We start from the raw sequence: 17,889 nt of genomic DNA on the forward strand, positions 1-17,889 counted from the left end.
GCTCCTTCTAGGGCTGTATGCTGGTGACAGGGTGATAAATGGGTTAATAGGAGAGATACCATTTTTTAACCCAGCTAATCTCATCTAGTACCTATTTATGATTGCCTTCTGGAAGACTGTTTTACATATCTGTAGCCAAAATCTTGGTGCTTTCAGGTAAAATCAGAAAATGATTTGAAGGCGTGAAGTTGTTGCTTCTTTGTGTAAGTTTTTAATTGTTGAAAAAGGCCATCTTGTGATATGTGCAGTAACCCAGAAAGATCTATTGGCGTGTGTCTTTTTTAAACTAAAGCACTGCCTTTTAAACAGAAATAATTTATTTTAAAACCTATTTGAAATCTTTGTAATATTTTTTAAAATGAGAAATCAGTAAGAAAAACGGCTGAAAACTGTTTTTTTACTGTTCTGCACTTCAAGGGTTGGTGAAATCATTAGCACTTAAGCCAGTGCAAGGAATGCACCTCCCTACACAGTGCAGGGATTAGTATTGTCATCAGCTTCTGCAAGAGAAATACGAAACTTTTGAGTGCCTGAACTCAGGTCCTGACAGGTAAAGAGTCTTTTAATTTATCATTAATAGTTGATGGCTTGGGCATAACCACATAGAGAATGATCACTTGAAAGTTTTGTACCAACTTTTGCCTTAGTATACTCTGTCAGGTATGTGTTTGCAGAATTAGCTGTGTAAGAAAAAATTTTTCCATTGGTTACATCATATTTCATGCAGAGTTCTAATATATAGTTTCAGATCCACCAGCATCACTTTGGTTTATCCATAGAAGGCATGTAAATTTTAACACATTTATTCTTAAAGTAGGATTGTATATTTCAGTGTTACGCATATGTGCGTGTGTGTTTAATGGAAGGATAAAACAAACAGCTTAGAAATACTGCCAAATATTAATTTTGAGCAAAACTATTCACTTCAAAAATAGGAAACATTCCTCACACTTGATCATAAGCTTTTATCCAACTGTTAGTAATCTATATTCTGTCACACAGTTATGTGTGGATTAGTGAAAACATTAATAAACCATCTTCTCTTTGCAATAGAATTGTTCATGGCATTGTTCTGAAAATACATATGTGACTAATTAAGTGCTAGCCCTCAAAGTCAGGAGGATTGAAAGAGAAGGGAATATATTCCTTTCTAATACAAATGTATTGAAATATATCGTATTTCATAAGGAAATTTTCAAAGAAGTCTGAGTATAACTTTAGTTACACAAATAACAATATAGGGTAGTGGCCTAAAACCAAAGTTACTGTGGGGTTAAGCAAATAACAACCTTGAATGAATTGGGCTGGATGTAGGAAAATAAGAATGTTGGGGCAGAGGCTGAACCAGAGTCCATGTCTCACGTAAATCTACTAACATTTTAAAGAACTTTTTCTGGCCAAACAGAACATTTTTGTGGGCCATATTGAGTTCTGTTGATTTTGCAACCTCTAAAGAGGGATTCCAGAGAACTGTGGTGTGTATGCATATTCTTATCACTTGGACATGAAGATAAGACTTGAACATAGTTAGATCCCTGGTTGGGGAACTAAGATCCCACATGCCACGCAGTGCGGCGCCCCCCCCCCAAAAGAAGAAACTTCCCTGGTGGCGCAGTGGTCAAGCATCTGCCTGCCAATGCAGGGGACACGGGTTCGAGCCCTGGTCCGGGAAGATCCCACATGCCACAGAGCAACTAAGCCCGTGTGCCACAACTACTGAGCCTGTGCTCTAGAACCTGTGAGCCACAATACTGAGCCTGCGTGCCACAACTACTGAAGCCCACGTGACTAGAGCCCGTGCTCTGCAACAAGAGAAGCCACCACAATAAGAAGCCCACGCACCATAACGAAAAGTAGCCCCCACTCTCAGCAACTAGAGAAAGCCCGTGCATCAGCGAAGACCCAATGCAACCAAAAATAAAGAAAGAAAAAGGAAAACAGGGCTTCCCTGGTGGCACAGTAGTTGAGAGTCCACCTGCTGATGCAGGGGACACGGGTTCGTGCCCCAGTCCGGGAAGATCCCACATGCCGTGGAGCAGCTGGGCCCGTGAGCCATGGCCACTGAGCCTGTGCGTCCGGAGCCTGTGCTCTGCAACGGGAGAGGCCACAACAGTGACAGGCCCGCGTCCAGGAAAAAAAAAAGAAAAAGTGTTTTTTTAAAAAAAAAAAAAAAGAAAAAACCCTTATGAGATTCTTCTAAGTTCTTAATTGAAACTGATATAAATTATGTATATTATGCCATATCACTATTAAATATGTTAAGCAAATTGTTTTAGTTTGCTATATGAGTTCCAGTGGTATGTACTTTAAAAAAATTCAGAATCTAGCATAATAGCTCTTTTAGGTAGCTTTTAGTTTTTCGAGCACTAAAATGGCATTGTTTTTGAGAACTTGTTTTTATTTTGTCTCTCGTTTATTTACTATTCCCAGGTGTATTGAGTTTGGGGATTTTATTTATTTGTTTGTTTATTTATTTTACTTAGAACTCCCAGATTCTCTGGGGTGTTCTTTTTTTCTTTGTTTTTTAAATCTTTTGGCCATGCTGCGCAGCATGTGGGATCTTAGTTCCCCAACCAGGGATCGAACTTGCATCCCTTGCATTGGCAGGGCAGAGTCTTAACCACTGGACTGCCAGGGAAGTCCCTGGGATTTTTTTTTTTTTTTTTTTGGCCACACCGTGAGGCTTGTGGGATCTTATTTCCCTGACCAGGGATTCAGCCCAGGCCCATGGTAGTGAAAGTCCCAAGTCCTAACCACTGGACTGCCAGGGAACTCCTGAGTTTTGGGAATTTTGAAAGTAAAGTCTGTTATATGCTATTACTGTTCTGAAGAATAGATGAATTAATGCATAAGCTAACCATAGTGTCCAGGCTACATTGAGGAACCAAATATTTTCCCAGTTCTTTGGTAACTATCAGAGCTGCCTGTTTTCTGAATTAAATTTTGTTGATTTTATTTTTTTAATTAAAATCTTTATTTTTTAGGGTTTTAAGTTCAGTGCAAAATAGAGTAGAAAGTACAGAGATTTCTCATAGCCCCTGTCCCCACACATACAGCCTGTCCCACTATCAGCATCCCAAACCAGAGTGGTACATCTGTTACAGTCAATGAGCCTACATTGACCTCATTATCACCTAGAGTCCATAGTTTACCTTACAGTTCACTCTTGCTGTGATACATTCCATGGGTTTTGACAAATGTATAATGACATGTATCTACCATTATAGTCTTGTACAGAGTTTTTTTGTTTTGTTTTGTTTTTTTGCGGTACGCGGGCCTCTCACTGTTGTGGCCTCTCCCGTTGTGGAGCACAGGCTCCGGACATGCAGGCTCAGCAGCCATGACTCACGGGCCTAGCTGCTCCGCAGCATGTGGGATCTTCCCGGACCGGGGCACGAACCCGTGTCCCCTGCATCAGCAGGCGGACTCTCAACCACTGCGCCACCAGGGAAGCCCTGTACAGAGTTTTTCAGTACTCTAAAAATCTTCCGTGCTCTGCCTATTTACCAATCCCTCCCCTTGGCAATCACTAATCTTTTTACTATAGTTTTGTCTTTTCTAGAATTAGGTGGAGTCATGCCTTTTCAGATTGGCTTCTTTCACTTAGTAATATGCATTTCTTCCATGTCTTTTCATTGCTCAGTAGCTCACTTCTTTTTAGCTCTGAATAATATTCCCTTGTCTGTATGTGTCAGTTTTTTTTTCCATTCACCTGCTGAAGGTCCTCTTGGTTGTGTCCAAGATTTGGCAGTTATGAATAAAGGTGCTGTAAATATCCATGTATAGGGTTTTGTGAGGACATAAGCTTTGAACTCCTTTGGCTAAATATCAAGGAGCATGATTCCTGGATCCTATGATAGAAGAGTGTGTTTAGTTTTGTAAGAAACTGCCAAACTGTCCTCCAAAGTGACTGTCATTTTGGATTCCAATCAGCAATGAATGAGAGTTCCTGTTGCTCCACATACTCCCCAGCATTTGTTGTTGTGTCTTGGATTTTGGCTATTCTATAGGTGTGCAGTGGTATGCCATTATTTTAATTTGCAGGACCCTAATGACTTCATGTTGATCATCTTTTCATATGCTTACTTGCCATCTGTATATCTTCTTTGGTTAGATATCTGTTTAGGTCTTTTGCACAATATTAGTTGGATTGTTCTTTTTTTAATTGTTGAGTTTTAAGAATTCTTTGTACATTTTGGATAACCGTCCTTTATCAGGAGTGTCTTTCACAAATATTTTCTCCTACCCTGTGGCTTGAATTCTTATTCTCTGTAATGTTGTCCTTCTCAGAGCGGAAGTTCTTAATTTTAATGAAGTCCGGGTTGTCATTTATTTCTTTCATGGATTGTGTCTTTGGTGGTGTTGTATATGAAAAGTCATCACCATACCTAAGGTCAATTAGATTTTCTCCTATGTTATCTTCCAGGAGTTTTATGGTTTTGCATTTTACATTTAGGTCTATAATCCATTTTGAGTTAATTTTTATAAAAAGGGTAAGGTCTGTCTAGATTGATTTTTTTCTTTTTCATGTGGATGTCCAGTTTCCAGCACCATTTGTTGAAAAGATAGGTCCATTGTATTGCTTTTGCTCCTTTGTCAAGATCAGTTGACTATATCTATGTAGGTCTATTTCTAGGCTGTCTGTTCTGTTCCATTGATCTATTTTTCTCTTGTTTCTCCAGTACCACATCATCTTGATTACTGTAGCTTTATAATAAGTCTTGATATTGGGTAGTGTCCTCTGACTTTGTCTCCTTCAGTATTGAGTTGGGCATTCTGGATTGTTTGCCTCTCCATATAAACTTTAGTCAATTTAAAAATATCCACAAAATAACTTTCTGGGATTTTGATTGGGATTGGTATTGAGTCTGTAGATCAGGTTGGGAACAAGAAATATCTTGACAGTATTGAGTCTTCTTATCCATGAACATGAAATATCTTTTTATTCATTTACTTCTTTGGTATCTTTCATCAGATATGAATCTTGTACATATTTTGTTAGAGTTATACCTAAGCATTTCATTTTGGGGGGTGATAATGTAAATGATAATTTTTTTTAAGTTGTTTATTTATTTTTGGCTGTGTTGGATCTTTGTTGCTGCATGTGGGCTTTCTCTAGTTGTGGCAGGTGGGGGCTACTCTTCTTTGTGATGCGTGGTCTTCTCACTGTGGTGGCTTCTCTTGTTGCAGAGCATGGGCTCTAGGCGTGCGGGCTTCAGTTGTTGTGGCTCGCCGGCTCTAGAGCGCAGGCTCAGTAGTTGTGGCACATGGGCTTAGTTGCTCCGCGGCATGTGGGATCTTCCCGGACCAGGGCTCGAACCCGTGTCCCCTGCATTGGCATTCTTAACCACTGCATTCTTAACCACTGCGCCACCAAGGAAGTCCCTAAAATATAATTTAAAAAAATTTTCAGATACCGCTTATTCATTGCTGGTATATGGGAAAGCAATTGACTTTAATGTGTTAACCTTGTATCCTGCAACTTTGAACTTTGTATCCTGAAACCTTGCTTTAATCGCTTATTCGTAACAGGAGTTTTTTGTTGATTATTTTGAATTTTCTACATGACCATATCATCTGTGAACAAAGACAGTTTTATTTCTACCTTTCCAGTATGTATACCTTTTGTTTCCTGTCCTTTTCTTGTCTTGTTGCATTAGCTAGAACTTCCAGTATGATGTTGAAAAGTAGAAGTGAGAAGGGACATCCTCGCTTGTTCCTCATCTTAGCTGGAAAGCTCAGAGTTTCTCATTAAGTATGATGTTAACTGTAGGGTTTTTGTAGATATTCTTTATCAAGTTGAAGAAGTTCATCTTTATTCCTAGTTTGCTGAGTGTTTTTATCATGAATGGTTGTTGGATTTTGTCAAATGTTTTTTCTGCATCTATTCATTTGATCGTGTGATTTTTCTTCTTTAGCCTGTTTCTGTGATGGCGTACATTAATTTAATTTTGAACATTGAAACCGCCTTGCATATTGGGATAAATTCCACTTGGTCATGGTATATAATTCTTTTTATATATTGTTGGATTTGATTGGCTAATATTTTGTTGAGAATTTTGCATCTATGTTTATAAGAGATATTTATTGGTCTGTAGTATTCTTGTAATGTAATGTGTCTGATTTTGATATTAGGGTAATGGCTGGCCTAATAGAATGAGTTAGGAAGTGTTCCCTCTGCCTCTATCCTCTGGAAGAGATTGTAGAAAACGGGTATAATTTTTCTTAAATGTTTGGTAGAATTCACAAGTGGACCCATCTGGGCCTGGTGTTTTCTGTTCTGGAAGGTTATTTCTTCTTTGACCTGTGTCTTATCTAGACATGTGTTTAGTCTCCAAGTATTTTAGTATTTTTTCAAGCTATTTTTCTTTTATTGATTTCTAATTTAATTCCATTGTAGTCTGAGAGCAGACAGTTTATAATTTTTTATTCTTTTAAATTAGTTAATGTGTGTTTTATGACCCAGAGTGTGGTCTGTCTTGATGAATGTTCCATGTGAGCTTGAGTAGAATGTATAATGAGCTATTGTTTGATGAAATAGTCTATAGATGTCAATTATATCCAGTTGATGGATGGTGCTGTTTAGTTCAGCTGTAACCTTACTGAGTTACTGCTGCTGGATCTGCGTGTTTCTTACAGAAGGGTGTTAAAATCTCCAACTGTAATAGTAGATTCATATATTTCTCCTTGCTATTCTGTCAGCTTTTGCCTCATGTATTTTGACACTCTGCTGTTAGAGGCATACATATTAAGGATTGTTATGTCTTCTTGGAGTATTGCCCCTTTTATCATTATGTAATTCCCCTTTTTTATCCCTGATAAGTTTCCTTCTTCTGAAGTCTGCTCTGTCTGAAATTAATATAGTTACTTCCACTTTCTTTTGATTAATGTTAGCATAATATATCTTTTCCCCATCTGTTTATTTTTTTAATGAAACATATTTTAAAATTCTTTTATTTATTGTAAAAAAATTATTTATTTATTTATTTATTGGCTGTGTTGGGTCTTCATTGCTGCGTGCAGGCTTTCTCTAGTTGTGGCGAGCAGGGGCTACTCTTTGTTGTGGTGTGCGGGCTTCTCATTGCTGTGGCTTCTCTTGTTGTGGATCATGGGCTTCAGTAGTTGTGGCTCACGAGCTCTAGAGCGCAGGCTCAGTAGTTGTGGCACATAGGCTTAGTTGCTCCATGGGTTGTGGGATCTTCCTGGCCCAGGGATCGAACTCATGTCCCCTGCATTGGCAGGCAGATTCTTAACCACTGCACCACCTGGGAAGTCCCATCTCTTTATTTTTAATTTATATGTGTCTTTATATTTAAAGTGGGTTTCTTGTGGACAGCATGTAGTTAGGTCTTGTTTTTTGATCTGCTCTGACAGTCTGTTGTTTCATTGGTGTATTTATACCATTGATACCTTTTATGTTTTGTTTTGTTTTTTCTTTTGCGGTACGCGGGCCTCTCACTGCCGCGGCCTCTCCCGTTGTGGAGCACAGGCTCCGGACGCGCAGGCTCAGCGGTCATGGCTTACGGGCCCAGCCACTCCGCGGCATGTGGGATCTTCCCGGACCGGGGCACGAACCCGTGTCCCCTACATCGGCAGGCGGACTCGCAACCACAGCGCCACCAGGGAAGCCCCCTTTTATGGTTTTAATTGAACATTATATGATGCCAATTTCTCTCCTTTCTTAGCATATCAATTATATTCCTTTTTTTAAGTTTTTTTAGTGATTGCCTTAGAGCTTGCAGTATACATTTACTACTAATCTAGTCCACTTCCAAATAAAACTATACTGCTTCACAGGTAGTGTGAGTACCTTATAATAACAAAATATTCCTAATTCTTCTCTCCCATTCCTTGTGTCATTGCTGTCATTCATTTCCCTTACACATTTGCATCCACACAGAAGCCAACATAATCAAATACATTGCTGCTGTTACTATTTTGAACAAACTATTATCTTCAAGATCAATTAGGAATAAGAGAAGTAAACATTTTTATTTTTCTCTCATTTACTCATTCTCTGATGCTCTTCCTTTCTTTATTGTAGATCTGAGTTTTTGACTTATATAATTTTCCTTCTCTTTAAAGAACTTTTAACATTTCTTGTAAAGCATGTCTACTGGCAACAGATTCCCTCAATTTTTGTTTGTCTGAGAAAGTCTATTCTCACTTTGTAAAAAGACTTTATTTTTTAAGAGCAGTTTAGGTTCACAAAAAGATTGGTTTTCCTTCACTTTGAAGGACAGTTTTGAAAGGTACAGGATTCTAGGTTAGTAGTTTTTCTCTCTTGACACTTTAAAGATTTCCTTCCATTCTTTTCTTGCTAGTATGGTTTCTGAGAAGTTGAATGTAATTCTTATCTTTGGTCCTCTGTAGGTAAGGTGTTTTTCTTTTCCTGCAGTTTCTTTCAAGATTTTTTTTTTTCTCTAGCTTTGATTTTCTAAATTTTGACTCTAATATGCCTAGGTGTAATTGTTGTTGTTTTTTTTTTCTTTCCCCTCCGTTATCCTTCTCAGAGCTTCCTGGATCTGTGGTTTGGTTTCTGACATTAATTTGGGGAAATTCTTAGTTATTGCTTTAAATATTGCTTCTGTTTCTTTCTCTTTTTCTTCTCCTTCTGGTATTCCTGTTACATGTACGTAACACCTCTTGTACTTTTCCCATAGTTCTTGGATATTTTGTTGTGTTTTTGTTTTTTTCAGTCTTTTTTGTCTTTGCTTCTCAGTTTTGGAAGTTTCTAGTGTCAAGTCCTCAAGAGCAGAGGACTTTCCCAGCTGTGTCTAATAATGAGCCCATCAAAGATATTATTTATTTTCTGTTACAGTGTTTTTGATCTCTAGCATTTCTTTTTATTTCTCAGAATTTCCATGTCTCTGCTTGCATTATCCATTGTTAGATATTAATCGTACAGGTCTGATAATTCCAACATTCCTGCCATATCTGATTCTAGTCTTGATGCTTGTTCAGTGTCTTTAAGCGGTGTTTTCTGCCTTTTAGTGTGCCTTGCCATTTTTTGTTGAAAGGCAGACATGATGTACTAGGTAAAAGGAACTGCAATAAATAGGACTTTAATAATGCAGTGGTAAGGTAAGAGGGGAGCGGAAGCATTCTTTAGTCCTGTGATTAAATCTTAGTCTTTCCGTGAGCTTGTGCTCCTGGTCTGTGAGCTTCACTGGTGCTTCTCAGGTTTTCTTACCCCCTTAGGTAGAATATTTCTTACCCCCTTAGGTAGCCCCCTTAGGAGGGGCTGGAGTTGGGCATTTACTTTACCCCAGGTAGGTTAGGCTCTGATGGAACCCCAGCAGGTTAAACTCTGGTAAAATAGTTTCTTCTGAGGGCAGGTTTTGTTAAGAACAGAATATTCTAGCATATTTCAGAATGGTTTCTTTTCCCCTCCCCTTGCCGGAAGCATGAGAGGATTTTTCTCTGATATTTACCTTTAGGACCTGGTACAGCTCCTGAAGGTAAGACTCATAAAAAGCATGAGGGTCTCCCTATGACTGGGTCCTCCTGGAATTTTAAACTCTCAAGCTTGTCCACACTGAGCCTCCAGCACTTCATCAATTACAGTTCAGGTATTCCTACCCCAGCACTAGTTGCCAGGGGTGATTTCTTCTTGTGGGTTTCTGCCCAGGTATGTTGTGATTTTCTGTATCTGCCTGTCTCCAGTTTTTTCAGCAGTGGTTTGCTCTTTGTCCTCACTTCTCTGGTGGATCTAAGGAGAGTTGTTGATTTTTCAGTTTCTCCAGCTTTTTACTTGTGTTGTTAGGATGGAGTGGCAACTTCTAGGCTCCTTACATGTAAGACCAGATATCAGAAATCCTCCTAGTGATTTTAGTTTTATTTCCAATATAAAAGGTTGCATTCTTAAAATATAAAAGCAATATGTGCCCTTTTGTAGACATGTGCTTTCATTTCTCTTGGGTAAATACCTGGGAATAGGGACTTCCCTGGTGGCACAGTGGTTAAGAATCTGCCTGCCAATGCAGGGGACACGGGTTCGATCCCTGGTCCGGGAAGATCCCACATGCCGCAGAGCAACTAAGCCCGTGTGCCACAACTACTGAACCTGCACTTTAGAGCCCGCGAGTCACAACTACTGAAGCCCGCTCACTCTAGGGCCTGCATGCCGCAACTACTGAGCCCACGTGCTACAGCTACTGAAGCCTCCGCGCCTAGAGCACGTGCTCCACAACAAGAGAAGCCACCGCAATGAGAAGCCCGCACACTGCAAAGAAGAGTAGCCCCTACTCACCACAGCTAGAGAAAGCCCACGCGCAGCAACGAAGACCCAATGCAGCCAAAAATAAATGAATGAATGAATGAATAAAAACACTTAAAAAAATACCTGGGAATACAATGGCTGCATAATATGGTAAATGGAGAATTTTTAAAGAAACTGCCAGTTTTCTCAAATGGTTGTACATTTTATATCCCCATCAGCTGTGTGAGATCCAGTTGCTCCATATCCTTGCTAATGTTTCTTTTTTTTTTTTTGCGGTACGCGGGCCTCTCACTGTTGTGGCCTCTCCCGTTGCGGAGCACAGGCTCCGGACGCACAGGCTTAGCGGCCATGGCTCACGGGCCCAGCCACTCCACGGCATGTGGGATCTTCCCGGACCGGGGCACGAACCCGTGTACCCTGCATCGGCAGGCGGACTCTCAACCACTGTGCCACCAGGGAAGCCCTCATGAAACTTTTATATTTTCTTCTAAGAGTTTTATGGTGTTAGTTCCCACATTTAGGTCCCTTTTATAGTGTTAATTCCCACATTTTGATCCATTTTTGTATATGGTATAAGGGGTTCAACTTCATTCTTTTGCATGTGGATATCCAGTTTTCCAAATACTATTTTTTGTTTGTTTGTTTTTTCAGTACGCAGGCTTCTCACTGCTGTGGCCTCTCCCGCCGCGGAGCACAGGCTCCGGACGCTCAGGCTCAGCAGCCATGGCTCACGGGCCCAGCTGCTCCGCGGCATGTGGGATCTTCCCGGACCGGGGCCCGAACCCGTGTCCCCTGCATCGGCAGGCGGACTCTCAACCACTGCGCCACCAGGGAAGCCCTCCAAATACTATTTTTTGAAGACTTCCCTTTTCCCCAATGAATGAATGGTTTTAGCACCCTTGTTGAAAATCGTTTGACTGTATGTGCAAGAGTTTATTTCCGGGCTCTCCATTCTATTCCATTGGTCTATATGTCTGTCTTGATGCCAGTACCACACTTTTTGGGGTTAGGGTAGCCTTGTAATCAGGAAATGTGAGACTTCCAACTTTGTTCTTTTTCCAGATTGTTTTGGCTCTCCAGGGTCCTTTGAGATTCTGTTTGAAGTTTTGGATGGGTTTTAAAATTTCTGCAAAAAACACTGTTGGGCTTTTGAGAGGGATTGCATTGAATCTACATATAGATCACCTTGGCTATTGTGGACATCAAACAATATTAAGTCTTCTAATCCATGAACAAGGGATATCTTTCCATTTATTTGTATCTTTAACTTCTTTGAGCAACATTTTGTAGTTTTTAGTGTACAAGTCTTTCACCTCTTTGGTTAAAGTTTTTCCCTAAGTATTTTATGTTAGTTTTGATGCTATTGTAAATAGAATGTTTTATTAATTTCCCTTTGAGATGGTTCATTATTTTTAAAATAACTTTATTTATTTATTTATGGCTGCATTGGGTCTTCGTTGCTGTGTGCAGGCTTTCTCTAGTTATGGCGAGCGGGGGCTACTCTTCATTGTGGTGTGCGAGCTTCTCATTGTGGTGGCTTCTCCTGTTGTGGAGCACGGGCTCTAGGCCCGTGGGCTTCAGTAGTTGTGGCATGTGGGCTCAGTAGTTGTGGCTCACGGGCTCTAGAGTGCAGGCTCTGTAGTTGTGGGGCACAGGCTTAGTTGCTCTGCGGCATGTGGGATCTTCCCAGACCAGGGCTCGAACCCATGTTCCCTGCATTGGCAGGTTGATTCTTTTTTTTTTTAAATAAATTTATTATTTATTTATTTATTTTATTTTTGGCTGCGTTGAGCCTCCGTTGCTGTGCACGGGCTTTCTCTAGTTGCAGCCAGTGGGGCTACTCTTTTTTGTGGTGTGTGGGCTTCTCATCGTGGTGGCTTCTCTTGTGGAGCACGGGCTCTAGGCGTGTGAACTTCAGTAGTTGTGGCACGTGGGCTCTGTAGTTGTGGCACGTGGGCTCAGTAGTTGTGGCTCACGGACTCTAGGGCGCAGGCTCAGTAGTTGTGGCGCATGGGCTTAGTTGCTCCGCGGCATGTGGGTTCTTCCCGAACCAGGGCTCGAACCCGTGTCCCCTGCATTGGCAGGTGGATTCTCAACCACTGTGCCACCAGGGAGGCCTGGCAGGTGGATTCTTAATCACTGCGCCTCCAGGGAAGTCTTGAGATTGTTCATTGTTAGAGTATGGAAAAGCAACTGATTTTTTTTTTTAAAGAAGGTTATCTCCCTTTTAAATTTATTATTTATTTATTTATTTATGGCCGCGTTGGGTCTTCGTTGCTGCGTGCAGGCTTTCTCTAGTTGCGACGAGAGGGAGCTACTCTTTGTTGCGGTGCGTGGGCTTCTCATTGCGGTGGTTTCTCTTGTTGCGGAGCATGGGCTGTAGGTACGTGGGCTTCAGTAATTGTGGCACGCAGGCCCAGTAGTTGTTCCTCACGGGCTCTAGAGCGCAGGCTCAGTAGTTGTGGTGCACAGGCTTAGTTGCTCCGCGGCATGTGGGATCTTCGCGGACCAGGGCTTGAACCCGTGTCCCCTGCATTTGCAGGCGGATTCTTAACTACTGCGCCATCAGGGAAGCCCCCTACAAAGCCGTTTCTTAATGTTGCACATATTGGTTATCCCTCCCTTTTTTGGCTGTTATAAACAGTAGTGCAAAAGACGTCTTTTGTGAACCAGTGTGACAGGTTTTGAATAGCTGTATTGCCGGTTTACTGGATGTTATTATGAATCTTTCTATTTTTACTCATCTGAGAAATGAAAAATATATTGTTTACATTTGAACTTTTTATTAATAGAGTTGAATATCATTTCATATACTATTGGCCTTTTAATTTTTTTGGTAACAATTTTATATTTGTAATTTTTTTGGCCTATTTTTGTATTGCTTTGAACATACATGATATATATTGTAGGTACACCCTTTGTTATCTATCATTGCAAAATTTCATTGTGTCTGTCTTTTGTGTTTTAACTTTGCCGTATTAGTTAAATCTGTCAGTTGAGTGAATTTATTAAGTTAGCTTTCTCCCACCTTGCTAATCTGCAGCTAACTGAAAGGCGCATTTTGGTTTAGAATTCTCTTTTGTCGTGTCTTTCTAGATTTTTATATTCTAGCTAATGTTTCTGGACTTGATTCAGTCTGTGGTATTATGAGTCTACAAATTAAAATTTCTAATTAGCATCCTGTGACCATTCAGTCACTTGAGACTTATCCAGAAATCTTAGAACTTGCCTTAAAATAACGCATAATAGGATTTATATTACCTATACTGAGTATGAGTTGTCTACTCTTCTACCCGCTTTCCTTTGGAAAGAGGAAAGTGAGACCATTTCAAATAGAAACTAAAACTTTCTCATATCTTTTAATCCAGATATATTAACAGTTGATCCTTTTTTTTGTTTTTTTGTTTTTTTGGCCACACCGTGTGTCTTGTGAAATCTTAGTTCCCCGGCCAGGGATTGAACCCAGGCTCTTGTCAGTGAAAGCCCGGAGTCCTAACCACTGGACCGCCAGGGAATCCCCTACAGATTGTGTCTTTAGATGCTTTGACAACCGTAAACAATTCAGTGACAATTTTGGTGAGTAGGTTGTTTTTTTTTTCCTCCCCACATTTTCCTATTTTCCACTTTAATGGAACTTTACTCTGAAGGTATATACATTCTAACATTTAAGCACTGGTTCCAAAACCTACATTATTTGGCTGCTTTATAAACATTTAACATTTTGGTTTATTTAAGTCTTTTTTTTTTTTTTGGCTGGGCCACACAGCTTGCAGGATCTTAGTTCCGCGACCAGGGATTGAACCTGAGCCCACAGCAGTGAAAGCACCGAGTCCTAACCACTGGACCGCCAGGGAATTCCTTATTTAAGTCTTATTGATGTGTACATAAATAATTATTTATGTAAGCATCATAATTAATGTTAGAATCAAGTACCTTCGATTATTGTGGAACTGCAAGTAATATTGTACATAATGTTTCCCTCTATCTCCCAGGTTCTGCCTGTCTGCTCACTTTTCAGATAAATTAACTAAAGGAAGTTTAGTTTATTATTTATTTGAAGCCTTCCCCTCCCCATATCAAAGTTTTTTGTTTTGTTTTGTTTTGTTTGCTTAAGTGGTCATTTGTATAGTAATTCAAGGAGTTTTTATTTAATATCCATTTAAAAAAAGTTTTTTTTTTTCTTTTTGGCCACACTGCGTGGCACGTGGGACCTTAGTTGCCTGACCAGGGATCGAACCCATGTGCCCTGCAGTGGAAGCGCGGAGTCTTTTTTGGCCACGCCAGGCGACATGTGGGATCTTAGTTCCCCGGTCAGGGATTGAACCCGTGCCCCCTGCATTGGGAGTGTGGAGTCTTAACCACTGGACCATCAGGGAAGTCCTGAAGCACAGAGTCTTAACCACTGAAACACCAGGGAAGTCCCAATATCCATTTTTAAGTAGTAGTTTGGTTAGTGTGAAAGCATGTCTGAAGTATCCTTTGTGTACAAGAAACTTAAAACCAATTGCAAAGACAGTAGAGACAAACAGAAGACATATTTTTCAAGGGAAGAATTTATAAATAGTATTAACATTAAGATAAAACCTCACATTTTTTAAAAAAGATTTATTTATTATTTATTTATTTTATTTATTTTTGGCTGTGTCAGGTCTTAGTTGCGGCATGCCGGATCTTTCGTTACGGCACGCGGGCTCTTCGTTGTGGTGCACAGGCCTCTCTCTAGTTGTGGGGTGCAGGTTTTTCTCTTCTCTAATTGTGGTGTGCAGGCTCCAGAGCGCGTGGGCTCTGTAGTTTGTGGCACGTGGGCTGTAGTTGAGGCGTGCAAGCTCAGTAGTTGCGGCACGCAGGCTTAGTTGCCGCGCGGCATGTGGGATCTTACTTCCCTGACTACTGATCGAACCTGCGTCCCCTGCATTGTAAGGTGGATTCTCTATCACTGGACCACCAGGGAAGTCCCAAAAGCTCACATTTTTAATTCCTGATCTTGTTGGGATTTCTGAGTTTATCTGTGAACTGTGTTCTGCTTTCTATGCAGAATGGATCCTTTTTTTAAAAAATTCTGGCCACACTGCGGCTTGTGGGATTTCAGCTCCTGACCAGGGATTGAACCTGGGCCACAGCAGTGAAAGCACCTAATCCTAACTACTAGACCACCAGGGAACTCCCGGAATGGATCCATTTTAAAATAAGTAATCTTCAGGAGTTCCCTGGTGGCCTAGTGGTTAGGATTCCAGGCTTTTACTGCCATGTTCCAGGTTCAATCCCTGGTTAGGGAACTGAGATCCCGCAAGACGTGAGTCATGGCCAAAAAAAAAAACTGGAGTCCCATTGAATAAATCCTTGCATTAGAAGGAACAAATGATAACAGTAGCCAACCTTTTTATTCCTTTTTAGTACAGGTCAGAGAGAAAGAACATGAACTTTGCAATTGTACATACTTACATTCTTTCACTTTCACTTTAGTTGGTTTTGAGTGATAGTGAAAGACTCACTGATGAGGAATAGTTAAGTTTCCATATGGCTGTGTACAAATATAAAGTATATGAGTGTATAATGGTTTTCAAGTTTTATTTGTATTTGGCAAGTTTTAAAACATATTTAAACAGCTTTAAGCTGATATGGATTGCTCTAGTGACTGTTGTTTTAAGAATTTAGATGACTTATCATTTGATTATACAAGGTGTATTTGTCTTCCTAAGTTAGGTTTCCTAACCTTCAGACCAGATCCAACCAAGGGTATAATTTTTCTTAATAATGATAATGTTAATAGTGATGATAATAAAAAAAGTGAATTCATTGTTTAGTGTATGCTAGGCACTAAATGCATTACATAATCATATAGCTAACCCTAGGTACAGAGAGGTTATATAACCTACTATAGGTCATAAAATTGGTAACTGATTCAAACCTAGACAGTTCAGCTCCTTGGGTCCGTGCACATCATCACACAGTCTACTGCCTGTCATTAAAAACCGCACCATATATATATATATGTTTTTTAATAAATTTATTTTATTTTTGGCTGCATTGGGTCTTCGTTGCTGTGTGCGGGCTTTCTCTAGTTGCGGCAAGTGGGGGCTACTCTTTGTTGCGGTGCACGGGCTTCAGTAGTTGCAGTGCATGGGCTCAGTAACTGTGGCTCGTGGGTTCTAGAATGCAGGCTCAGTAGTTGTGGCGCATGGGCTTAGTTGCTCTGTGGCATGTAGGATCTTCCTGGACCAGGGATAGAACCCATGTCCCCTGCATTGGCAGGAGGATTCTTAACCATGGAGCCACCAGGGCAGTCTCCACACCATATTTTAATTATCTGTTTGTGTCTGTGCTACTTCTTATTAGAATCTAAGTTCCTTAAGGACTAAGAGCCATGATTATTCTTTTTCACCTGTGGTCTTCCATGGTATCTGACGTATAGTAGGTGTTCAATAAATACGTATTGAGTGAACTAAAGCAAAATGTAAAGAAATGCAGTAATAAGTCTGTCATATTTTTTGGGCTTGAATTTCTTTTTTTTTTTTTTAATTTATGTATTATTTATTTTGGACTGTGTTGGGTCTTCATTGCTGCACGCGGGCTTTCTCTAGTTGTGGTGAGTGGGGGCTACTCTTCGTTGTGGTGCACGGGCTTCTCATTGCAGTGGCTTCTTTTCTTGCAGAGCACGGGCTCTAGGCACGCGGGCTTCAGTAGTTGTGGCTTGTGGGCTCTAGGGCACAGGCTCAGTAGTTGTGGGGCACAGGATTAGTTGCTCCGCGGCACGTGGGATCTTCCTGGACTAGGGCTCGAATCCATGTCTTCTGCATTGGCAGGCGGATTCTTAACCACTGTGCCACCAGGGAAGTCCCCTGAATTTCTTCATATGCTTATTCTATTGACTTTATGTGTAACAAACAAAATTATATTTGGGACTACTTTTCATTAGCTTTAATTTGTATTTTATTTCCCTTTGAGGAATACAATCAAGATATTTACTAATTGTAAAGATTCTGTACAGTGTTTTAAATATTAAGGAAATGCAGAGTGTAAAAATTGTAAATTACGTACTTTTTAGATTAAATGGAGAGAAAAACTGATTCCATAGCATTATATAATATTGTATTATATGCTATTGTTTTTTCCAGTTTTATTGAAATATAATTAACAAAAAATTATATATCTTTAAGATATACAACTTGATGTTTTGATATACATATACATTGTGAAATAATCATCACAAGCTAATTAACATGTCCATCACCTCACACATTTACCATTTTCTGTTTTTTTTGATTTGTTTTTTGTGGTGAGAACACTTAAGATCTACCCTATTAGCAAATTTCAAGCATGCAGTACAGCAATAGATACATTGCTGTACATTAGATTTCCAGAACTTAGTCATCTTGTGTAACTGAAACTTTGTGCCCTTTGACCAATATCTCCCCGTTTCCCCTTCCCTCCAGTTCCTGGCAGCCAGCATTCTACTTTCTGCTTCTGTGAGTTTGATTATTTTAGATTCCACATATGTGATATCATGCAGTATTTGTCTTTCTGTGTCTGGCCTATTTCATTTAGTGTGATGTCCTCCAGATTCATCCATGTTGTCACAAATGTCAGGATTTCCTTCTTTTTAAAGACTGAATAGTATTCCATTGTGTGTATGTATATGTGTGTATATATATATGTGTGTATATATA

The 17,889-nt window shown here is 40.1% G+C and overlaps 1 protein-coding gene across 6 annotated transcripts in view; it reads left to right on the plus strand.

Annotated features, from left to right (window-relative positions):
* NPEPPS (aminopeptidase puromycin sensitive) overlaps positions 1-17,889 on the plus strand; it is a 97,515-nt gene that overhangs the window by 12,785 nt on the left and 66,841 nt on the right. For 4 of the 6 annotated variants that reach the window (XR_004478600.2, XR_004478599.2, XM_033410989.2 and 1 more), the window contains exon 3: positions 13,664-13,798. The exons of the other annotated variants lie outside the window; for them this stretch is intronic. Coding sequence is in view for 2 of the 4 variants with exons in the window: in XM_033410989.2 (XP_033266880.1) it covers positions 13,664-13,798 (135 nt within the window). In the remaining 2 variants the exon portion in view is untranslated. The remainder of the gene's footprint in view (positions 1-13,663; positions 13,799-17,889) is intronic. 6 annotated transcript variants of the gene reach the window in all.

The sequence above is a fragment of the Orcinus orca genome, chromosome 19 (assembly GCF_937001465.1).
Source record: "Orcinus orca chromosome 19, mOrcOrc1.1, whole genome shotgun sequence".
NCBI classification, from domain to species: Eukaryota; Metazoa; Chordata; class Mammalia; order Artiodactyla; family Delphinidae; genus Orcinus; species Orcinus orca.